Below are 22,416 nucleotides of genomic sequence, written 5' to 3'. Positions count from 1 at the left end.
ACACAAAACCCTTCCTGTGACTGAGTGAGTAACAGTGACCCTGGGTCATGTAAGCAGTCTCTACTTTTGTGAAGCGATCTCTGTATGTGTGTGTCCAAGCGACTGCTGGTCTGCATGTCTGTTTAAATAGTAGTTGTGCTTTAAAGCTGCAACAAGTCATATTTATTTTAATCAACAGTAGATCAGATAACTGTTTTGTGTTGCTAGTGATAAGCCTACAAAGAATCACCAACAACTCTGTAGTTTCCCAATTCTGAAGAGCTTTTTAGTGTCTTTTAGCTCATTGTTTTGGTTCAGTCTGAGCGCTCTGATCAATCACAGCAGCAGGCAGCTGTTCTCAGTTAAAAATATCTGATAAACAAACTGTCCCCCGCTCCAGCACCAAACAAAGTGGAGCATTTAGCAGCTTAACAGGGCTTTTTGTAAGTTTTATCTACCACCAAACGTGATTTCTTGCCAGGAGCAGGCTTTTGTGATTGATAAGAGCTTCAGCTATCACTGTGTTCATAAGACAAGAGGTTTTAATACGTCCTCTGAGCAGCGCTACATCTTCAGGACAGATTGGAGGCTGCAGTGAGTCGATATCGGAAAGTGACGAGGTGAGCCGGGCTGTCTGGTTAGCGTGCTAACATGTGGCTAATGTTTAGATTGATATGTATCCTGATTTTTTTGATTTCCTAGTTCAAATGGAACATGCAACAAAAATCTGAGTATTGAGAGCTGACTGTCTCCACATAAACAGAGAGCCATGCACTGACCAGGGAACCACTGCTCGATCAGGGAGTTGACGTGGTCTGTGATGAAGGCCATGGCAGAGAAATCTCTCATCTCTGACTGGCAGATGATCTTTATGCCTCCGCTCTTCTTCCGCTTCCAGTTGACATCTGATGACTCCACGCTGCAGAGACACAAACACATGTCACCGCCTCATTTCACTGGAAGGTTAATCTGTTTTCAGCATGTCACAATTCAGCTGATGTTGAGCAGCTGCAGGAGCCGGCTGTTCAACGTTAATTCTCTCTTCCCTTTTAGCAGGTGCATTTAATTCAGATTTTCTTTTCACTAGAAATACCTAGGTTTCCGTGTTAAATTCTCATTTTATACATTATGCTTCAGAATAAATTAAATAAGACTAAGACTGCTGTGATAGATATGGCAGGTTAGCATCACTGCAAAATAATTTCCTTTATCTGTATTAAAGATATTAAAGCTTTTGTGTCGAAATTGCTGAATACCTGGAACTACTTGCAATGAAATGAAAATACCACGACTTGAAAATGAAGGTAAATAATATAATAATATCAGCAGACTTAAGATATAAACACACACAGTACCATATATGGTGCAAATTCTGAGCAAAGATTATTTCTTCCTTTTATTGTTTATTCTCAGAAAGACAGAAATCCCCTTTGAAGTCCACGTTCAACTATGGAACATACAAACCCACCCACTTCCTGTGAACTAGAATGCCCTTGAAGTTGACTGAATATTAATTCTGACCTGCCTCCACAGGTTTTTGACTCAAGTCTACTTAGTCTGGCTCCTTTAATTACTGCCCGTTTCCTTCCAGCCCGAGCTCTGACCTGAGATAACCTCCATCAAACGTGACCAGCAGCCCCTCCTTCCAGTAGATGGTCTGGCTGCGTCGGACTCTGAAGGTGCTGCATCGATTCCTCTGCTGGGTTCCAGCAAAGCTGTAGATCACAGAGCTCCTGCTGTGCTGGCTCCTGGTATTTCTTTTGAGCTCAAATGACTACACAAACACAACATGTCAGGCTGTAAATGTAAAACCCTGAAAGTGTGAAAGTATGAGAGGTGAATGATAAGAATCTGCTGGTTTCAGTACCTGCAGGTCCATCTCTGTGAGGCTGATGAGCATCCTGGCAATGAAGCGCTCCCAAAATCCGGCAGGAACAAAGCTCATCTTGAAAAGACGTTGTAGGGTGTTGTTGAACTGCTGGCGGAAACCATGGATGTCCATCGCCGGCTTGGGAGGAAGGAGATGAGGCAGAAGATAGCTACAGAGAGAGGAAAGGAGGAAACTTTAGGTATGCTTTCTGCTTGACGCTAGTACCAGAAATGTTTTTGTCACATTAGCTAGTACTTTATACTTTAAAAGGGCTGTTTGAAAGTTTTATCTGCTGCCGAATGTGGTTTTTTGCAGCGAGCGGGTGGTGGTGATTGTCACTTGACAAGAGCTTCAGCCATTGTTGCATTCACAAGACGTCCTCTGAGCAGCACTACGTCTTCAGGGCAGAGGAGGCTACAATGAGTCGCTATCAGAAAGTGAGGAGATGGGCCAGGGCTAGCTGGTTAGCATGCTAACTTCAGTGGAAGAAAAGGCATGATAGAGACAAGAGTTAACATCGGCTTTGCTACTTTCCACCTCTGAAGACAGTTGCGGAGAGTAAAGGAATGAAATTCACAACGTTTCTTTTAGCCTAGTAAACAAGCAGTTAATGCTAACGTTAACTACGTAGCAATAGCAAAAGTGACAAATAGCTCCTCTAAGGTGTTTGATTGTTTCCTATGTGGTAGGTAGTTGGTTGCTAAGTGTTTGCTAGGGTGATAACTGTGGTCCGAGTGTTTTTAGGTTTTTAGTTGGGTCTGTGTGATGGTTACTAGTCATTTTTATTTGGTTGCTAAGTGGTTGCTATGGCTTTCCAGGCAGCTGCTTGGGTTTTATGGGTGTTTACTAGGGCATCATAAGGTGGATGCTAGGCAGTTGTTAAGGTGCTCAAGGTAGTTGTCCGAGTGTTGCTAGGTTGTTGCTAAGGTGGTTGGGATGGCTGCTATGGTGATTCTGGCTGGTTGCAGTGGAAAAATTGAGAAATCTTGGCTTTCTACTTGGATAGTGACATGTGTGCTTTGTGGAGAAAGAACACATATTTAAAAAAGTATAAATATAGTATCGATCTGTATATAGACAATATTTTACCTGTTGTTGGCCACAGGCAGAGCGATCTCAAACTTGGCTAGAAACTGGAAATACTGTTCCTCTGTCTGCTCGGTGAACCCCGTTCCTACCAACAGCATCTGCACAACAAACCACATCAAAGAAGGAGGAGGAAGTCAGGAATCCTTAACACACAAACAACTAGCAAAGCCTAAACTTTGTCTCTGATATTTCAGCTGCTGGTCTTTCCAGTTGCTTCCTGGGTCTCACCCTGAGGTCTTCAGCTCGAATCACTCCATTCCTGGCTACAGAGCGAGATGACTTGAGGTGTATGATCCTCTCCAGGCATTCTGACAGCCACACGGGACACAGGAAATAGAGGGTACACAGACCATGGCTGGTGTCCGGGAAGTGAAGCAGGGTCCCCGTCTCTATCAAGAAGCTAATGGCTGGATGTGCAAAAAAGAAAAAAGCCATGTGCAAGGTGTTTCTTCTTAACTAATGGTCAATGCTGCTAATCTGGGAAATGAGGGGAATATTCTGTCACACCAGTAGAATCAGCAGGTCGGCTTAGCTCCTTATATAGACAGACAGTCACCTTACTGGTCACTCAGCCTCCTAATTGCATCCAAATATGCACAAATGGCACGAAATCTGTATAAGAGCTTGTTTTGTACCTAAACACTTTGTATGTCTTTGTATTTTCAGTATTAGGTACAACCAGTAACTTCATTTTGAAAGTTCAGTAAATATATTATTAATACATATTATATATTATTAATAATTCAGCTTCTAGGATCTGATGGTGTGACTGGTCAATGGTGTTGGAAGTAACGTAGTACTTAGTAAAATGTTACAGTGATGTGATTACTTTATGAATTAGTGAGTAGTGTATGGGATTCAAATGACATAGTGATAACAATTACAGTTACTGATCCCAGTAACACTGCGTTACTTCAACATTTAGGATTCAGCTTGTTCTCAAACAGTCTACGGTGTTATCAGGACTTAGACAGGGGTTGGTCAGGGACATGGTGGCTTGGTGCATGAGTTCGAGGTGGGGGAAGGCAGAATCTACCATAAGACTTTAAATGTCTCTTGGTAATGTTAGCTACGGGTACACATACATTCAGGAGTCACATAGTTTTGAAGCGTATGTAAACATGCTTCTGAGGTCAGGATTTGTTTGAAGACACGTTTATTGGAGCTGACAACTGTGTAATCAAAGTAATAAGTAATGTAATCCATTACTTTTGCTGAGTAATTAGTAATGTAAGCGAGTAATATTCAATGAGAAATAAAGAATAGAGAAATGATAAATATTTGGAAGCCCCCCACGGCAACGATGTACCTGGGTGTGGTTCCTCTTTAGCCCAATCAATGACAAACACACAGATGTCCAAAGGTGTTTTGTGGTTGTTTCCCAGAGTAAATGGGAATCTTTGTCAAATGAAAACTGTAAAGACATTTCTTTTTACAAGTAAATGGTTCCAGGTATTTTGAAGGGTTTGACAAGTCAAACAAAACATTTATCATGGTGTAACGTTACCAGTCTGTAGGTCCTCATAGTCTCTGATGTCACTTCCTGGGTTCTGTTCAATGACACGGTCCAGCTGGGCATCAGTTAGATATTGGACGTCATTCTCAGCATCTCTCCTCTGCTTCTCTGCTATCACTGCTTCCTGAAGTGTCAGATAGCTCCTGGGGATCTGGTGGAGGAGGCAAAGGTGAAAATCTGCCTGTGCTTTAGAATAACATACAGAGGATTAGACGTACTTGATCATTTTGACAGGTTTGTGATCTAAACTAATCTTTGGACCAAATAGTTCCAGGAACTAACCTTAAGAATTACATTTTGTGTTTGCTCACATCCACAGCAGCAACCCATTGCTTGGTGCTGGTGTAATTGTAGATACATGAAGGTGATTGTGTTGTATTTTGATAATTACTGTTGTACACAGTTGTAGTTGTCACAGTAGAGACACAGTGCAGAGCTTCACTGGCCTCACTCACCAGTCTGCCCAGTAATTTACTGCCACACGCCGAGCTGCTGCTGTCCTTCATGGAGAGAGCCACCTGGTAGATCAGCTTCTTCAGCCCTTCCAAACCCTCCAGGGTCTTACAGGACACTTCACTGAAAACCAAGACACACACACACACACACACTTGAATACACTCTACGGACTAACAGATGTTCTGTGAGGCTGATACTAGTGACACACTCAAATGATTCATATGCAAACACTGCAGCTAATTTTTATCAATGTAAAAAAAAAAAAAAAAAAACAAAGAATAAAATGTAAAATAAGTTCTTACTGCAAGTGTTTCCAGGTGATGTCAGGGTAGCCGGTGGCTCGAGCGCCTGACGGGGATCTGCACAGAGCCAGGATATAAGCTCTGAGCGTGGCCAGTCTCTCAGTGCGAAACTTGGTGTCGATCAGATCCAAATGTGTTCCCACAACCACCACTGCAGAGTTGGGTGCTCGTGCCTACAGGACACAGGTGTTAGTGTGTACAGATAAGCAAAAAACATTCAGTCAGTTTACCTGGAACAAAGTTGATTACACCTGTAATTTCCAATTAAGGCTAATTGCATGAGCAAGGTTATAAAAGAAAACCTGTGAACACCGCAGCTTCCTCACTTCTGTCCTAAATACAACACGGCTTCACTTGGTGAGGGAATGCCTGAACAAGTAAGAAACCAGATCATGAGACTTCATAACGATGCAGAGGAGACACGAGCATCAGTTGACTGCTGAGCTGAAGTACTGACAGGCGCTGACAGTCAAATGAGACTGACAGGGTCGACATCTATCTGACACATGACGCATCATTAATACCATTTTGAATAAAATCCACAAAGTAAGTGGTCTTCAGTGCATTAGTGTTAAACCTGTTTGTGTTAAATCTGTTGCTCTCCCCTTGTTTTCCCCTCCCTAATATGTTTTGTTTGTCCCCAGTCTGTTTCTGTGTCTGTCTAGCTGGGCTTTGTGGATCCACAAGAATAAACTCAAAACCTTACAGCAGGTCTATGAGGACGAGATCCACGATGACAAGGATAACACTGTTCATCCTGCTGTGATATAATTCCACACAAGTTTCAGATTTAACCACAGAAAATGTGCTCCATCTGTCAGTTGTTTATGGCATGTAAAATGTCATTTAATCCAGGGCAGCCCCCGCACTGAAAATATGTTCCTGCAGACATGTGTATGTGGTGTGAAATGGAGGCAGAGGAGAGCACTGAGATCCTGACAAACTGACAGGATCATGTAAAAGTGAGACTCACAATGACAAAACTCAAAGGATAAAGTTACAACTTTGACTCTGGTCAGCCTCTAAAACAAATCCAGGCATAACTAATACTGTAAACGAACCCTATTAATCAGAGGAAAGCAAATGGAAGGCATTACTAAATATCAGTTAGTAATTAGAATTCTATGAACCGTTTCAGTGAAATGATGCAAGCAGTTTCAACATGTTCCATATCATCATGCTTCAATTAATCAGTCTGTGGCTGGTTTGTGGTCAGACAACCAAATCATTTCCCTTTAAATCAGATCACCCCTCCCTCTCACTGGAAACACCAAACCCATCTCACTGACGACTGTCTGGTTCACACAGTCACACCCTTCATTCTCTGACCCACTCACACTCAAGTACAGCTGGAACCAGGTGCTCAGTCGGTCTGGTCTGCAGGAATATGTCTGTGTGTGTCTGTCTGTGTGTGTGTGTGTGTGTGTGTGTGTGTGTCTGGTGAGTTTGAGGGAGAGAGAGCTAAATTTCACCTCGATGTTGAGCAACCATGTCTGCAGGCTGGCCACAGCCTCCTCTCCCAGAGCCAGGTTCCAGATCACCACATACAGGGCCTTATCAGTGAAGAAACACTGGTTCACTGTGGACATGCTGGCTTGACCACCAATGTCCCACACGTTGAACGCCACTGAGTCCTTCTGTGTGTAACAGGACGAGAGCTGAGTGAACTTAGGGGTCTGGAAAGCAAATATGTGATGTGTCAGCAACAAAAAAAAACAGTCTGAGGTGACTCAGTCTTCAGAAAATATGAAAAAGTTATTATTAGATCCACTCCCTAAATTCGGTACAGTTTCCAACAGAAAGCTCACTCTGAATAGTTTTTATTGGATGAGACAGTTATCCCTATAAAAAACTGTTGACAACGTGTTTCCTGGATTATCCACAGGAACAGATACACTGTTTCTGGAAGGAAGTATTGCTGTTGAATTATTTTAATGTAAATTTTCACTGCAGGGAGCACCACAAATTCAATTCCTTTCACTCTGCCTCATACCTGAAAACCTGTATAAAACAACACCATTAGTTTTCACATTAAAGCTACAGTATGTAAGTTATGAAAATCAAGCTAAAGAAAACCCCTCAGTGCGTCGGTGTGAGAGTAGTAGTCGGCCAGAAGCGCGTTTGCATATTGACAGCTGTGGGCTAGTGTTGGCCCAAAATGAGCCACTGAATATTTAGTGGGACTTTTGTGAGTTTGATACGATACATCCATTCAGTCAGTAAATACACTAAAATGAACACGACTTAAAGTGTAAAGCGAAGCTAGCGGCTCTGTGTGGCTGTACTCAGGTGCTTGGAGCTAAAAACTAACATCAGTACGTTAACATGCTCAGTGGCACTACCAGCATACAATTGTTTAGCAGGTATGTTTACCATGTTCAAACTAGATAAATACGAGTGCAGCCAAGCCGAAACAGGAGATGGGTGCCGGGATGAAAAACAAGCAAATTAAGAAACAAACAAATGTTTTCATCACCGTTTTTTTTTTTTGTGCAATAAATAAGTGAAAGTTGGAGGCCTGCAGTGTGTGAGCAGTTTGTTTGTTTCTTGATGTTCACCACGTTAGAATGCACTTGACTACTAACGTTTATCACAAAGTGCACATGAGGCTGGTAGGATTGTGACTCGTTTTGCAGGTATTTAGACTTAAACCAAGGTTTCAGACAAATTAACATGTTGATATTATTATGGCCCTTGATGAAAAGTCAGGGGATTACGAAGTGGACCAAAGTGATGATCAACTGACCAACTGACTATCAGATAAACCAACACTGCCCTCCATCGCACCACGCTGCTAGTATGGTTGAAATCCCTTTGACATGATTTTTTGCCAAAAAGGCAAAAGGGCCGACTAACTGATTTCATTTGGAATTGATTTGAGTACTGTCCAGTGTGTTTGATTTCTGACCTAGAAAACCACAGTAGAACCTTAGGGATGCACCCCGACACAACCCAGTTCTCTTTTCATCGGTATTGTTCTCGGAAAACTGTTCACATTAAAATCTCTTGTGCATGTGTGTGCACATTAAATACAGAGTATACGTCTGTGCTGTTTGTGTTTTTCTCACGCTGTTTTTGCCGCTGTTGGGTTTCTCCAGCTCCCAGGTGGAGGTGGAGATGCTGCACTCTGCTGGGGTGAAGGCGGACGCCCTGCCAGTCTGCAGAGTCTCCAGCAGGGCCGTCTTCCCCTGCCTCGGTGGACCAATCACAAGCATCTTCAGAAGTTTACACGGCTCTGCCTTTCGAAGGTGTGCGCGGAGGAAAGCCAGGACAGACGCAGGACCTGAAAAAAACCACAAAGATCCACATTTGGTTTTCATGTTGATGGAAACTACATTACCCATTACCTATTAAACTACGGACAGGTGCCACCACTGAAACCAAATACATTGTACTTAACATTTACTCATGTTTACATACTTGTACATCTCATGGGCTTTTCCATTTTATACTTGCAGTACAATGCAGTGTACTGTCTACACTGCATTTCAGAGAAAAATGCAAGTTACCCTCCTTTACATGTATCTCATGGAGATACCTGATTATTTGTAATATTACAGATGTTTCAGATTAAACTGCCCAACGGTCCATAAAGTGAGAAACAGGTCATCAAACACATCAGACAGGTTTGAAACAAGCCTGTAGCTTAGACTCACTTCACAAAACCGTATCCGTCACACTTTGCAGACCCACTTCCTAATTCAACTCTGACCTACTGCGCTTAATGTAGCTGAGCCTATAATTATCTTGTACATAGAGGGATTATTAGCAGATTTTCAGGTGTGCTCACTTTCAGTTTGACCCCAAATAAAGTGATAACCTGATATAAACTGATTGCTTATGCTTCTTCTGTTTCTTACTTTATGTGAGACTGTTACCATGCTGCCAGGTCTGAGCTACTGGATTAACATGGTGAGTACAGAAATGATCGCCTGAGCCACTATAGTAAAACCCATGTCATGGACTGTAAACTAAAGTTTTTCTTTAATGGATGGCTCCACTGTTTTTCCATGTCTGTCTTAAAACAATAGTCAGATGCCCATGTGAACAACGAAACAGGGTTTGTTTGCCGTTAACCTTCCTCCTGTTCAAACTGGCACTAAAGAGGTGGAGGACAAAAATCCTCAGTGTACAAATAATACGTTTATCTGAAGTTAATATGAAGCTTCAGTGGTCTGACTTACATACATCAATTCTTTATCTTTCTGTTACAGTCTCTTGAGCGGTAAATTCCCTCCTTACTGTTCCTCCTACTTACGTCAAGGTCTGCGCAAAAATGTCCTCCAAGAAGAGAGCTCTTAATGGCCTGTATCAACAGGAAGTACATTTGCAACTAAGACAGACTTGAAAAAGAGGATTATGACTTCCTTTTGAAAAGACAGTTGAAGGTGTCTTCACGGACAGTTGGACAGTACCTTCTTTTCTTACTTCCTGGGGAACATTAGTGATGGTGAGGTCTTCAGTGTCCAGCTGCCACAGGTTCGAGAGCTGACCGAGCTCTGCCGGGAGCTCCCGGATTCCAGGATTACTGTCCCCAGAGCAGGTGAGAACAGGGGTCAACAATTCACATAAAAGACAGGATGTTCAAAGCTACTTAAGTCAGTTTTGAATAACTTCATTAGTTGAATTATTATTAATTTCATGGATTTTTAATGGAAGAGCCCCTGAGGATCCCTAAACCCCGTTATTAGTAACAGCCAGATGGATATGTTGTTTTTTGGCTGCGACAGGAAATGTGGATCCATGACGTGTGTGAGAACTGAGCAATTTGCTGTTTGTATAAAACAGCTGCAAACAGCTGTAGCAGGAGGACTGACCGCATACCGAGCAGTGGTTCCCAGTGACTGAACTGATTTCTCTGTCAAACCCAAGAAGAGTTGTAATTCTTTTACTTAATTATTTGTTTTCTTTTCAGAAGTTGAACTGACTTTCAACATTTTACTTTTCATGGTAAAATAACGTTAGAAACGGTTCCTCTGTGTGTAAAGCTGAAAAAACAATAACACTGCAACGGATTTTTATTGAAAACCGATGATGTGGTTATTTGATTTAAAATTAAATACATGATGGTTTGTGATTTCTGTGACTTGTAACCATCTAAATTCAATACTGTATATGGGAAAATTTACAAACAGTGCAAGTGGTGAAAATTAGCTGCACTTTGCCATAAAAATAGGGAGGATATTTATTAAACTCAAGATGCATTTCATTACAACTGGCACAATTTAATTTAGAGTGCTAGTAAATCAGATGGCACTGGAAGCTTAGTGAGATAATAGGAGATAAGAAGATTAAATCATGTATTTGTAAGAGTCTGGATTTGGGAAAAAAAATGCCTCATAAAGTTGTAGTTTCCTTCTAGGAAATGTTGAGCCCCTGGTGACTGTTACTGTGAATCTTGTGTATGGGAAAATTTTCTAGCACCCAGACACTGTTGTATTTTACATCTTTATCTTTAGCACTGAGAGAGACAAGACTGCCCCCTACAGAAAAATCAGACTAACTGCACTGCCCCGCCGACACATCATTTGTCAGTGACAGTCGAGGTGAGAAAACAGATCTGGGGATTATAGCTGGACAAACATTACACCGGTGTTATCAGTGTGACAGAGGGAGGACAGGTGAAGGAGGCAGAGGGACTCACTTGGAGAGGTAGAGCTCGGTGAGGCTGTGCAGACCACATACCGAGTGGGGAACACACTCCAGCTGGTTGTCATTCAAGTAAAGCACTTCCAGTGAATCCCGCAGAATCATGGGAAACTCTATGGGACACACTGCCAACACAGTTTCATTCATGATGGGTCACAGCATGTATTCTCAAACACACAGTAGATGTGGTTTATTAGAATGTAAGTATGTATGATTACTTGATCTTGACATTTCCAAAGAAACATAACAAGTAATCAGCAGATTCCACAGAACTGGATTCTTGGCAGGACGCACATCCTCTAACATTATGTAATATTAATACAAATAAATTATATAATTTCACAATAATTAAGTCTTAAATCAAACTATCGTTTCCATTATATCAGAGATGGATTTACCCATGCTGGTCTTCTTTGGTGTTGCAGAAATTCTTTGTATGCGAGTGTAGCAGGTAGTGTGAAAGCAGATAGCTTATCAAGTGGTTGAGCAACCATAGGGACTTATTGTTCCCCGAGAGGTGGGGCTGTGTTCACTGGCAACAAGCTCCATATAGCAAAAGGCTAGTTTGAGGAACGGGGTCAGAGATGATTCAGTTCACGTGGGAGGTTGGAAGTGCTTTGTTTGTTGGCAGTCATGCAGAGGTTTGCGAGAGAGCTGTGTCTGAGAGCAGTGACAACCAAGAAGATGTCCCAGGATGATTTATGAGACAGAAAAAAACCCAAAAACAAACTGCTCTGCAACACATTTTTGTTGTGATTACCACCTGGTGGTTGTCTGCCTCCGCCACAGACTAGTTTCAGGTTACAGCCCTGTTTACCCGGAGTAATAGAAAATAAGAACCATTTGTGTGAAATTTTGTCATAATTTTTGTGTGAAGTCTTGAGAAATAGCTAGAAAGTGTTTCCTGTGATCACACCGATATTGACCTTTGACCTGTGACCACCGAAATCTAAATCAGTTCATCTTAGAGTCCAAGTGAACGTTTGTGCCAAGGCGTCCCTCAAGGCGTCACTGAGATATCGTGTCCACGGAAATGGAATGAACTGTTGGTAAACCTGGAAACAATATGTCTCTGACGGAGGAGGCATGAGTGCAGGAGAAGCAGAAGTTAAAGCCTGAATATCCTGGTGTGGTCTACACTTTAACAAAAATAATGCTGGGAAATGACTGAATTGTTGCAATCGCCAGATCTTACTGAGTGACAGAATGACAGGCAGGCACAGAGAATATTTCACACTGACCCTACAGTCCTGACATCATCTCCAAAGTCCACATTATCAGTAGCTGGGATCACATCTTAATGTCTATTTGTATTTAGGTTCAAATGATTTCCATGTATGTAAGCAGATCTACCTGGGTCTGGGTCCCTCCTGTTCCATGTAGTTAGGAAGGCCAGCCTCCTGGATTTGGGCCCCTCCTCTGTTCTAAAAGACAACATTTGAAATACAGAGAGAAATCAACTGATGCCAAGTACAACAGTGATGAGAAGGAATGAGAGGAGCTCATGCAATTGTCTAGAAATATCTATAGACGTTCCAGGATTCCTGACAAACAAGAAACAAAGTAAAGAGAGGGAAGAACTCCACCTTGAACCTAGTGTGATAAATACACACAGAGAGCACTTCCTGTACACCTGCTTATTCATGCAATTGTCCAATCAGCCAATCATGTGGCAGGAGTTCAATGAATAAAATCCTGCAGGAGCTTCAGTTAATGTTCACATCACACATCAGACTGGAGCTGACAGAAAGACTACAGTCACTCAGATAACCACTTTTCAGAGTGAACAACATGTTGGACGAGCTACAACAGCAGAAGACCATGTCAGGTGGTCTTCAGATTAGAAAAGAGAGACTCTACACTGTTCAATAAGACAAACACCAGCTGACTCAGTCATATTCGTTTCAGTCGTTAGAATCTCCAGCTAAACCTTTGTACATCATATTCATATTTGAAACTGATCCCCTTAATTGTATAATTCTGAATCAGGATGTCCAATATTTGTATCAACTAGTTTGTGAAACATAAGGTGAGCAACATCAGTGGCTTCAGCTGTTCACAACATTAATTAGGCTAAAGCTTAAAACTGTCGTGTTTATACCTCATCATGGAATCAAAATCTTTGATTTTACTGAAACTTTGATTTGATAAGATATTCAAAATTAATAGAACTCAATAAGATGTGATACTAGATTCAGATTCTATAGAATGTTATAAAACCCCAAACCTAGACTGGATCAAACTCTCTTCAAATCAGACCGACTGACAGTCACTGTGATGTGCAATGAAACTGCACAGGCTTCTTTACTCATGATGTTTACTGAGCTCCATGAAGTTGTTCAGTAACGGCAGACTCCTGCAGACAGTGTACATGCACGTGTGTGTGTGTGTGTGTGTGTGTGTGTGCATTGACCTACTTGCCAAGCTGATTCCTGGAAAGATCGAGGGTCCTGAGCTGAGAGCACTTCCACTTATTGGGGGCTGGAAGTGTCACAATCTGATTCCCGCAGAGTTTCAGTGAGACCAGAGCCTGAAGAGAGCAGAGGAGAGACACTGAAAACCACACATCTGCATTTTCCTTTAAAAGGACAGACAAGGACAGAGCATCACTGCGTCATGGGTCAGTTTTCCTGTGAACTGATGAGAACATAAGATCACCTCTGGTGCTCCAACCAATAATTATGCTTTAGCATTAGCACTGCTTCAAATCTAAGAGATTCTCTAATAGTTCAAAAGCTAAATATCGATCAGTGCAGCCAAGTCTAGCCAATAAAGTACAACACAGACATTATAATAAGGTTTTGAGGCAGCAGAAGCTCCCATAAGGAATGAAGATGGTCCCTGTGCCAGACTAAATTCACTGAGCTGTGGATGAGTGTGTGGTTTTTAAGTCTATGCAGGTATTGAATCATTTCACCACTGGATTCTTTTTGTTGTGAAATATCTGTCAGGATGAAACCAGTGGCTGATGAGTTTGGGTTTTGCTTATCAGAAAAAAATACACATCAGAAAAAGGTGTGTTGTTATACATTTATTCTTTACTCTCTCTGTGTTGTTGACAGAAGTGGTCATAAGAAAGAGAGATTTCAATCTTAAGGTATCCTCCGGAATAATAAATCAAAAATAAATGAATCTATATATCATTGATTAATATAGTTGAGGCTGGACTACAAACATGGAGCACTGAAGCCAAACACGGAGGAAACAAACATTGTTCCGCAGTGTATTCAGCAAACTCTTTTAACCAAACAAAGTTGTTGGAAACTGCTTGTTTCAGCGTCATGAACGTCAGCTGGTCATGAGTCTGTGCACGTTCATAAGATGAGGTGATCTCACATTTTATCACAGGAATGTTTTACTGGAAATCGACCTGCGGAGAGTTGCGGTTGTTGAAGTATTTGCCATATTTAAAAATATTATTATAATTCAAACAAATGTTTTTCAGCTGTGGAAAAAGACAGATTATCTGTAGATGACTTGTACATCAGGTCTTGACCACTTGTAATTTCATTCATGTTTAAGAAAAAGATTCAAGTATTACAGAAAGTATGAATATGACAAATTCTCTGACATGAAAGAATGAAATTTTGTTTGTAAGAGAGCTTCTTGTGTGAGGTCCACTGTTTATAATTTTGTCTCATAGTTTATTCCTCTGTAAATGGGATTTTGCATCTCTCTGCTCGTGTTGGTGCTTTCACAATCTGCACAAGAACAAATCTGTAATGTTATTAAAGAGCTCCATAATCAAATCATAAAATGTGCAATGTGTTGGTAAAGTGAGCAAAATATTTCTGCATACAACCGTGTACGACATCCTGGTGCAGAAGAAGAATGTAAACATGGAGTCATGCACACAGCTGCAGCGCCATCTACAGGCTGTTTAACAGACCACACACACAGGAGTCTGACAACGTTATGTGTGTTTTAAGAAACTTATTTTTGTTTAATCCAGAGATATTTAACTATTCATTTCACTCCAGTTTGGTGCACATACAGATGTACAGTAACAGATCCAGCTGTTGGTTCCTACCTCCAGCTCAAAGATGTATGAGGGCAGCTCCTTCAGGCTGTTGTCAGAGAAGTCCACCTCCTGCAGCTTCGTCCTCCAGAAGATGGAGATGGTGTTTGGAAGACTCTCAATCACATTGGAGGAAGCTTTGCATTGTTTCTGCAGAAGAGGATACAGAGGAACATCTTTGTGTTAATGTGTGGAAACAGCCATTTTAATTCACTGCCTCATTTTTCTTTTTAATTATATTATATATTATATTTTTATTACAGTACAACCTCAAAAAACAATCAGTTTCAAAGCAGTTTATATCTATATAAACTATATAATATATGAATATATTATATTGACATAATAAATATACAAGATGAAGCAGAGCTGAAACATTCTGACCAAAAGAAAAATCCTCCAAGCAGCTGTAACAAACAGGAAGTGGATCATTATCAGTGTGTTTTCTCACCAGTGGACACGCCCAGGGGTCGGGGAAGGTGCTCAGTTTGTTCCTGCACACGTTGAGGAAGCTCAGGGATTTCAGACAGTGCATGACGGCCGTAGGCAGACAGGTCAGACAGTTATCAGACACGTCCAGCTCCTCCAACTTACGAAGGCCGATCCAGTTGGTTGCTGGAATAAGAGAACACGAGTCTGAATCAGACCTGTACAAAGAAAATCAGTGACAAAAAGACTATGAAGCTGGTTTTACTCTACATCAGTTTGAGTCTGTTTTCAAATGGTAGAATTATTGCCTAATACATCAATGGAAACATCCATTTATTTGACATAAAGTATTTAAATAACTGTAATAACCTGCAAGTATTGATTAAGCAGCGAAGAAGGAAAAACAGACTGGTGCTGATCCAATGAATTGATTAAGTGACCGACAGTAATTTACATTGATAAAAAAACATTCTCTGGTCGTCTCTATGATGAGAAGATTTCCTGCTTTTCTCTCTTTCATATCATCATAAATGAAATATTTTGGGGTTTTGGAGTTGTGGCTGGACAAAACATTTGAAGACATAAACTTTAAGTTTAAGTTGACACAGGTTTGTTGATATTTATAATATAATGGTTGATGCCTGCATGCAGAATAAAGAATGGACCGACAGGCTGTGAATGTTGGTATACAGGGATATTTATACAGCGCTTTCACAGACACTAGTCGCATGCTTCACAATCAAATGAATAAAATCAAATGAAATTAATCGAATAAAAGCAAAGGTAAAACACCAGATAAAATATCCAAAAGGAAAAACAGATACAAGACACCAGTTAAAAACATAAAATACCAGGTGCTACATTAATGCCTGCGTGATGGAGAGAAAAGAAGGTTGTGTTTCTCTGCAGCCATATCAGTTGTGATGAAGCTGGGACTCGTCGTTTTTGTTTTTCAGTTTTTACAAAAAAATCATTGATATAAACATTTTGATAAAAATCTGATTTTAAAAATACAGTTTGTAGCATAAACACTGTAATTTCGTTGTATGTGTGTGTGTGTTTTTTTTTTTTTAAATTACCGCCAATTTCGTCTCCCCATAGTAATTGCGGGGGGTCGTAGAACTCAGCTGAAAACCAGCACAGAGACAGGTTTCCTATCGGTAGAAATACTGAGTCAGACTGAAACACAACTTCAGATGCAGGTTTTGGTGACTAATGTCAAATGATCGATTCCAGCTGGGTTTCAGTACTGGTTTATGCCAAGTGCAACGGTTGCTCTGCATCTGAAACATCCAGCTGCAGACTCATGTTAGGTCAGCTCTTCACTGACGCTGAGGTCAGGGGTTGCCACACTCAGCGTCACCCTGACAGCTCTTCAGCACACAAAACTACTTCCACTGACTACATCAGAGTTAGAAACATACTGGCGGGGATGTCAAACAGGACTGTGAGCAGGTTCTTGGCAGCAGCGATTTTCTGGATGTGGGTCAGATGGAGAAGTCCAGGTGGTAAACTGGAGAGCTGGTTCTGAGAGAGATTCACCTGCTGTAAACTGAAGCAGAGAGGAAAAACAGAGACTGAGAGACAAGCAGCTACAGCAACAAGAAGAAGTACATGAACCCTTTGGAATTATCTGCTCATCTGCACCTGATCATCCAAGTTACAAACAAAGACACACACAATGTTCTCAAGCTAATAACACACAAACAGTTATAGTCTTTTGTGTCTTCGCTGAACACATTCAAGGAACGTTCAACGTGCTGCCATGTGTACCTGGGGCAGATGACCTCCTGGGAGCTGTGGGCAGGCGGCAGCTCCTTCAGCAGGTTGTTAGACAGATCCAGAGTTTGCAGGTGGATGAGACCCCAGGGCACCACAGAGGGCAGAGCAGCCAGGTTGTTGGAGGACAGATCCAGGTGGGTGATACGTGAGGAGATGTCCATGAACCAGTCCAGCTCTAACCAGGGCAGCTGCAGACCGCTCCAACACACACTGACAGCCTGCACACACATACACACAGGGCATGGTATCATTAAGAGGGCTGAGGACAGCAAAGGTTTTACTCAGGACTGACTCCAACAACTTTGACTAAAAGTAGCAGTAGAGAAAACTCATCACCACAATATCATGATCAGCGTATATATATGGACATCTTTAGGGTTTAGAAACAGAAACTTGGTAAAAACTTGTAAAATTACTTTTTAGAAATAAATTTGTCGTCACATTTTTTAAAACTACAAGCCACAGGAGATCTGTCAGCTCTGGCAAGCTAATATGGCACATGGCTTCCCAGTGACAAAGTGAAGCCACCAGCAGTGACATCACAACCCGGTGTGCACAACATGATTTTTACTCTCTTTTTGTTTGTGTACTTTATATTTGTAGAAGTGTGTTGTGACCGACGTAATGTTTTTTTGTTTTACGCCGACTGCCTGAGGACTACGCAGGTAAATTAGCATTTTTGCTACAATCCAGCATGTTTACATCATGTATTTTGTGCTGATGTTCATTAACATGCATTGTCCCTATCAACTAAACAAACATTTGCTCTGCATGTGGTGAGTAATTAACTTTGTGTCCCAAACAGGCAGAACAAGTTAATGAGAACAAAAGCTTTTCTTACAATTAAAAACAGTTTGCATATGTGAAAATCCTCGTTTACCATCAAAATATACCAGGCACTGAATATAAGCCAGGCGGCTTACGTTAGTGTAAAAACAGTCTCTTTACACCTGTTTGTAATTTCATAACACTCTGATGTCTTTCCATCAGCACCAGTGTTTTGGTCATTTTGAAGCCCTAGGCAAGACATCCACCAGCACCCTGAGGAGACTTATCCTTTCATTATAGTTTGTTTGATAGAATATTTTTTTTAAATATAATTTCTTTATTGTAAATGTAACTTTATTGAGCTTCACTTAAATTCTGTATCATATAATCAACATTGATTGTTAATTAAAATCTCTACCAGCACATTAGTCCCTGTTGTGTCTTATCATGGCCTGAATTATATTGAGGATATGACACTGAACATAAGATGGTTATTAACATCATTGTATGATTCTAACATGATCAGGTTTGTGTCTTTGACTCTTCAACATCCCCGACACTCTCGGTCATCTCTGATCTCACCTGTGTCACACACCTCAACTAACAACAAGCTAAACATGAATCAGACTGATGCGTTTGTGATGACTGAAGTTAATGGCATGAAAATTTTTTTTACAAAAAACAACCCCTCATATTGATTTTCCCTCTACTACAGGGTGTCAGTCATTCTCTATGGTTTCCCACCGTCACGTGGACGAGCAGCTCACAGAGATGTCTGACACTGATCTATTCCAACAGACATGTTCCATGTTTCCTAAATTGTTGTTGCACAATTAACACACACAGACAGCAGAACACAATAGTGACACACTGCTGTTTGACAAACTCCCGCAGAGCTCTCTGAGAGATGGGCTCAAAAGGAAAACAGGAAAGAGAAACAATGTTGGATTTAAATCCTTTTAACACCGGTCTTCTCGTCCGACTGGCTCACATTCATCGGTTCAGAAACGCATCACTGAATACACACCTCCTTTACTCTTCTGTTGGATGTCTCCTGCAGGTTGAGTCTGAGGAGGTGTTTGCTGAAGGCTGGATGGTCTATCAGGGTGTATGAGGAGAATCCAGCTCCGTTCTGCAGCAGGAAGCGAGCGATCTCCTCATTACCTGCAACACAAGGCACAGTGGACACTCTGTATCTGTCACCAGCTCTGCTCCAGCACTTCCTCTGCAAGAGACGGTCGCTCGCTGGAAAAGCAGCACCAGAGGCCCGTCAGGTTATCACGACCTGCGGACACACACACACTCTCATTCTGGAGACCGCTGTTCGTTTCCCGCATGTTTATTACTGTAACCACGGCGATGAAGATCCCGTAACCTTAACAAAAGTACTTATTTTAACCCAGCTCATAAGGATCCTCGCTCTCTATCACAGCGAATGTAAGAACATAGATAGGTGATTACACAGCAGTGGTCTCCTGTTCGTTGAGACGAGGTAAATCTTCCCGACATCACTGTGTATCACAAAGCACACGACGGAGCGTAAACACAGCGAGTGTGGGGAACATCATTAAAGCACGATACAGCCTGATCTCGAGCGACATGTCGAATGTTGCGTCGGTGACATCAGTGAGTGAAATCTGATGCTAGCGGAACTGTAAATCCAGCTCTGCTCCACAGAGCCCTCAGGAAGTATTCACACATCACACACATCAGCCAATCCTTCTTAAGACGTTTTGTCATAGTGCAGTAATGTCATGAGGGTGAACCCTGCAGCGACCCAGCAGTAGGTGCTTGTGTGTCTGTTTTCATGCAGTCAGCGTTTGTGTCATGAAGGTGCTTGTTTGCTTCCATCAGATTAATAGATCTAGACTCAGAGTCAAGTTTCTACAGAGTAACATCTTGCTGAATGCACGCTTACATCACTAGATCAATACAGTTAAAAGCACGGTGGGATAAACATTCAAATCAATGCAAAGCTATTACACCACTAAGGATTCTATACACGGCAACATTTTAGTGTAGATTTAGTTTAGTACACAGACTGTGGATCTGACGGTTGAGTCCAACTAACACAGTTTGTCTTGATGCTTTACAATCAGTCTAAATGATTTACAGCATTTAGTTCTTTTATGTCCAGTGTTGGACTCAGCTGGACATTTTTTATCAACCCTGCGGGTTGTGTTGATTCACAGTAGATACTTTAATCTGCCACCTTCCTGCTCAGGCAGAACCTGCAACTGGAACACAGTTTTTCATGCAGTAACAAGTCCAATGAAGTATATTCACACAATGTGAATGTGCCCTCAACAATGTTTACAAAAAGAGAGAAAGACAAACTTACTTTGTAAAATCCTGCTATGAAAGAAAAACAAGAAGAAGAACTAAAAACATGGAGCAAAGAAGATATTGTCTGTTCTATTCAGTTTTATGTCACGACAGTCTCACTGCACTTTGTGCCAAAACACTAAAGAAAAAAATACAATTCTGATAATATCAACACAAGCTCACTACAATTAAAAATTAATCATTTTTTACAGCAGCAAACTACAGACAGCAGATCAAAATCTATGACCAGCCTGAAGACTCCAAACATACTGCATGAGGTGAGAGAGTCAGGTGTTTACTGGTATTCTAAAAACAATGGGATGAAGTCTGGCCCATTGATTTGGCCCACTTACCAGCACACAGGCACTTCAGGCATTTTAAAACCCTGAGCGCATAATTACTGCAATTTGCATCAACAACTGTCCATAAGTCCATAATAATGAAAAAAGAAACTCCTTATAACTCCACAACTTGCTTGAGAATCATCACTTTTATACCCCCCCTCTTTACATGCCCCAAAAATCCCCGAAATTATGGGGAAAACTAAAACTCAGACCAAGATTATTCTCCAAAAAGAACTAAACCAAAGACTAATGATAGTGGTAAAGAAATAAAATACATTTTTTTGTTTCATGTTGCACTGTCAATATCAATATGCACTTATTGTCTGAGGGGGCGCCTGAAGTGTCAGGATTTGAAACCCCTGCTTCAGACACTGTGACCCTTCTAGCCAAAGGGAAACAGTTTGGGTTTTTAATCTGTGAAGTCCGTGCCCAGCTTCAGGCTTGAACTGGTGTATGATGGGATTTCTTTAAGACCATTTCCATTTTTGGGTATAAAACTTTTGGGGCCTATTTTAATGGTAGGCCTCGGGCGTAGGGACTGCGTGGGCGTCTCTAAGTGCTTTTTTTGTTCATGTAGGTGCAGCTCAAAGTGCAACAGGGCTGAGGTGGAGTATAAAGACCGGAGAGAGAGTGGTGATTAATAATTACACTCTCACACATCACTGATCTCATCTCTCTGCAACAGCAACGGCAATCAAAGGGAAGCATGAGAAGACTTGCTCAACAAACAGAAAGAAAAAAGCTTCCTCAATGTTGCAGAGCGGATACACAACACCACGTTTGGTAAAATGGTGAAAAATAAATACAAAAAAAATCTTGATCAAAGCATTTATATGTGAACATCAATATGACACTACTCCAGTTTTAGTCCCACTGTATCTGACATCATGAACGGTCACATCACGTTGTGTCACAGCAGCATTTGCACCATTATTCATCTCAAGAAGAAAAATAGAAATGTTACTTTTGCTAAAAAAGGAAAGTTGGAAACAGTGACACACATGACTGATGAGGTGATGTTATCCACCCTCCTGCATAAACAACAGAATACTGACTGTTCTGATGTGTGTGGAAACATATGGGAGTGTTTGTAGCAGTCTGGGTTTAATTAAGATAAACTCAGTGGATATCTGTGTGTGCTGTCACTGTGCTCTAATCGTCTGTTCTGCTGCCTGGCTGAAGGGATTTAATGAATTGAAGCACAGGGTTTTCATAAAGTATAAATCCACTGTGAACAAAAGACAGTGCAAGAATCAGATAAATGAGATAAGTGCAGATTGCTTTGACAGTTCCTGCTTCTACTTCTGATGGTAAAAAAACCCCCAAAAAAACAAAACTGTTTGGAAAGTGAATTGTTAAATGGTTCATCTACATATGAAGCATTATTCTGTTATTGGTGCTGATTTGCTCAGGTATGTGGTGCAGAGGTGTGTCTTCTCAGAGCAAAGTCTAACACCTAACTTAGCACCAAAATACAACAATAACTCGCCTTGTGTTGCCTCGCAGTCCCACCTGTGCACCATGGACTCCAAAATACCACACAGCCCAGCAAATCTCACAGACACCAAATATGACCTTTATGTATATTTTTTTTCATGAATACATCTGTCACATCTCTGGCATCAGCAGGTTGTCTTGGTTTCTTTTATAAACAGCTAGACATCATCTAAAAGAAACTGATTCCCGCAGAAGCTTCCGACCAAAGAACCATCCATCACACCAGCCGGTCAAGTGCCAATTTACTTGCGTACAAATGCATTCACACTTGACGCTTTCCCATTCTGCTAATTATGCCACCTCTTCCTCCCTCCTCAGTCGTCCAGACTCTGACCTGGAAATTGATCCAGGTCAGCCATTTTCAAGTCCCTTAAATGTGTCCCTGAGGATAT

At 41.3% G+C, this 22,416-nt stretch overlaps 1 protein-coding gene across 4 annotated transcripts in view; it reads right to left on the bottom strand.

Annotated features, from left to right (window-relative positions):
• Positions 1 to 22,416, bottom strand: part of lrrk1 (leucine-rich repeat kinase 1) — a 74,228-nt gene that overhangs the window by 29,373 nt on the left and 22,439 nt on the right. For 2 of the 4 annotated variants that reach the window (XM_087174512.1, XM_087174513.1), the window contains exons 6-24: positions 18,886 to 19,022; positions 17,082 to 17,308; positions 16,733 to 16,860; positions 15,331 to 15,494; positions 14,892 to 15,029; positions 13,279 to 13,391; positions 12,215 to 12,285; positions 10,857 to 10,986; positions 9,628 to 9,740; positions 8,281 to 8,495; positions 6,685 to 6,888; positions 5,213 to 5,385; positions 4,910 to 5,030; positions 4,446 to 4,605; positions 3,167 to 3,345; positions 2,939 to 3,036; positions 1,847 to 2,018; positions 1,584 to 1,753; positions 759 to 898 (exon numbers count right to left, since the gene is read on the bottom strand). In XM_087174512.1, coding sequence (XP_087030638.1) covers positions 759 to 898; positions 1,584 to 1,753; positions 1,847 to 2,018; positions 2,939 to 3,036; positions 3,167 to 3,345; positions 4,446 to 4,605; positions 4,910 to 5,030; positions 5,213 to 5,385; positions 6,685 to 6,888; positions 8,281 to 8,495; positions 9,628 to 9,740; positions 10,857 to 10,986; positions 12,215 to 12,285; positions 13,279 to 13,391; positions 14,892 to 15,029; positions 15,331 to 15,494; positions 16,733 to 16,860; positions 17,082 to 17,308; positions 18,886 to 19,022 — 2,853 coding nt within the window. The remainder of the gene's footprint in view (positions 1 to 758; positions 899 to 1,583; positions 1,754 to 1,846; positions 2,019 to 2,938; positions 3,037 to 3,166; positions 3,346 to 4,445; positions 4,606 to 4,909; positions 5,031 to 5,212; positions 5,386 to 6,684; positions 6,889 to 8,280; positions 8,496 to 9,627; positions 9,741 to 10,856; positions 10,987 to 12,214; positions 12,286 to 13,278; positions 13,392 to 14,891; positions 15,030 to 15,330; positions 15,495 to 16,732; positions 16,861 to 17,081; positions 17,309 to 18,885; positions 19,023 to 22,416) is intronic. The other 2 variants (XM_023408296.2, XM_023408297.2) reach the window with 1 other exon arrangement.

The sequence above is a fragment of the Seriola lalandi genome, unplaced genomic scaffold (genome assembly GCF_002814215.2).
Source record: "Seriola lalandi dorsalis isolate HSWRI2012SDOR001 ecotype SW California unplaced genomic scaffold, Sedor1 jcf7180002054359, whole genome shotgun sequence".
Taxonomy (NCBI): domain Eukaryota; kingdom Metazoa; phylum Chordata; class Actinopteri; order Carangiformes; family Carangidae; genus Seriola; species Seriola lalandi.
Note: the sequence above shows the minus strand (reverse complement) of the source record. Positions and strands in the feature narration are given on the sequence as shown.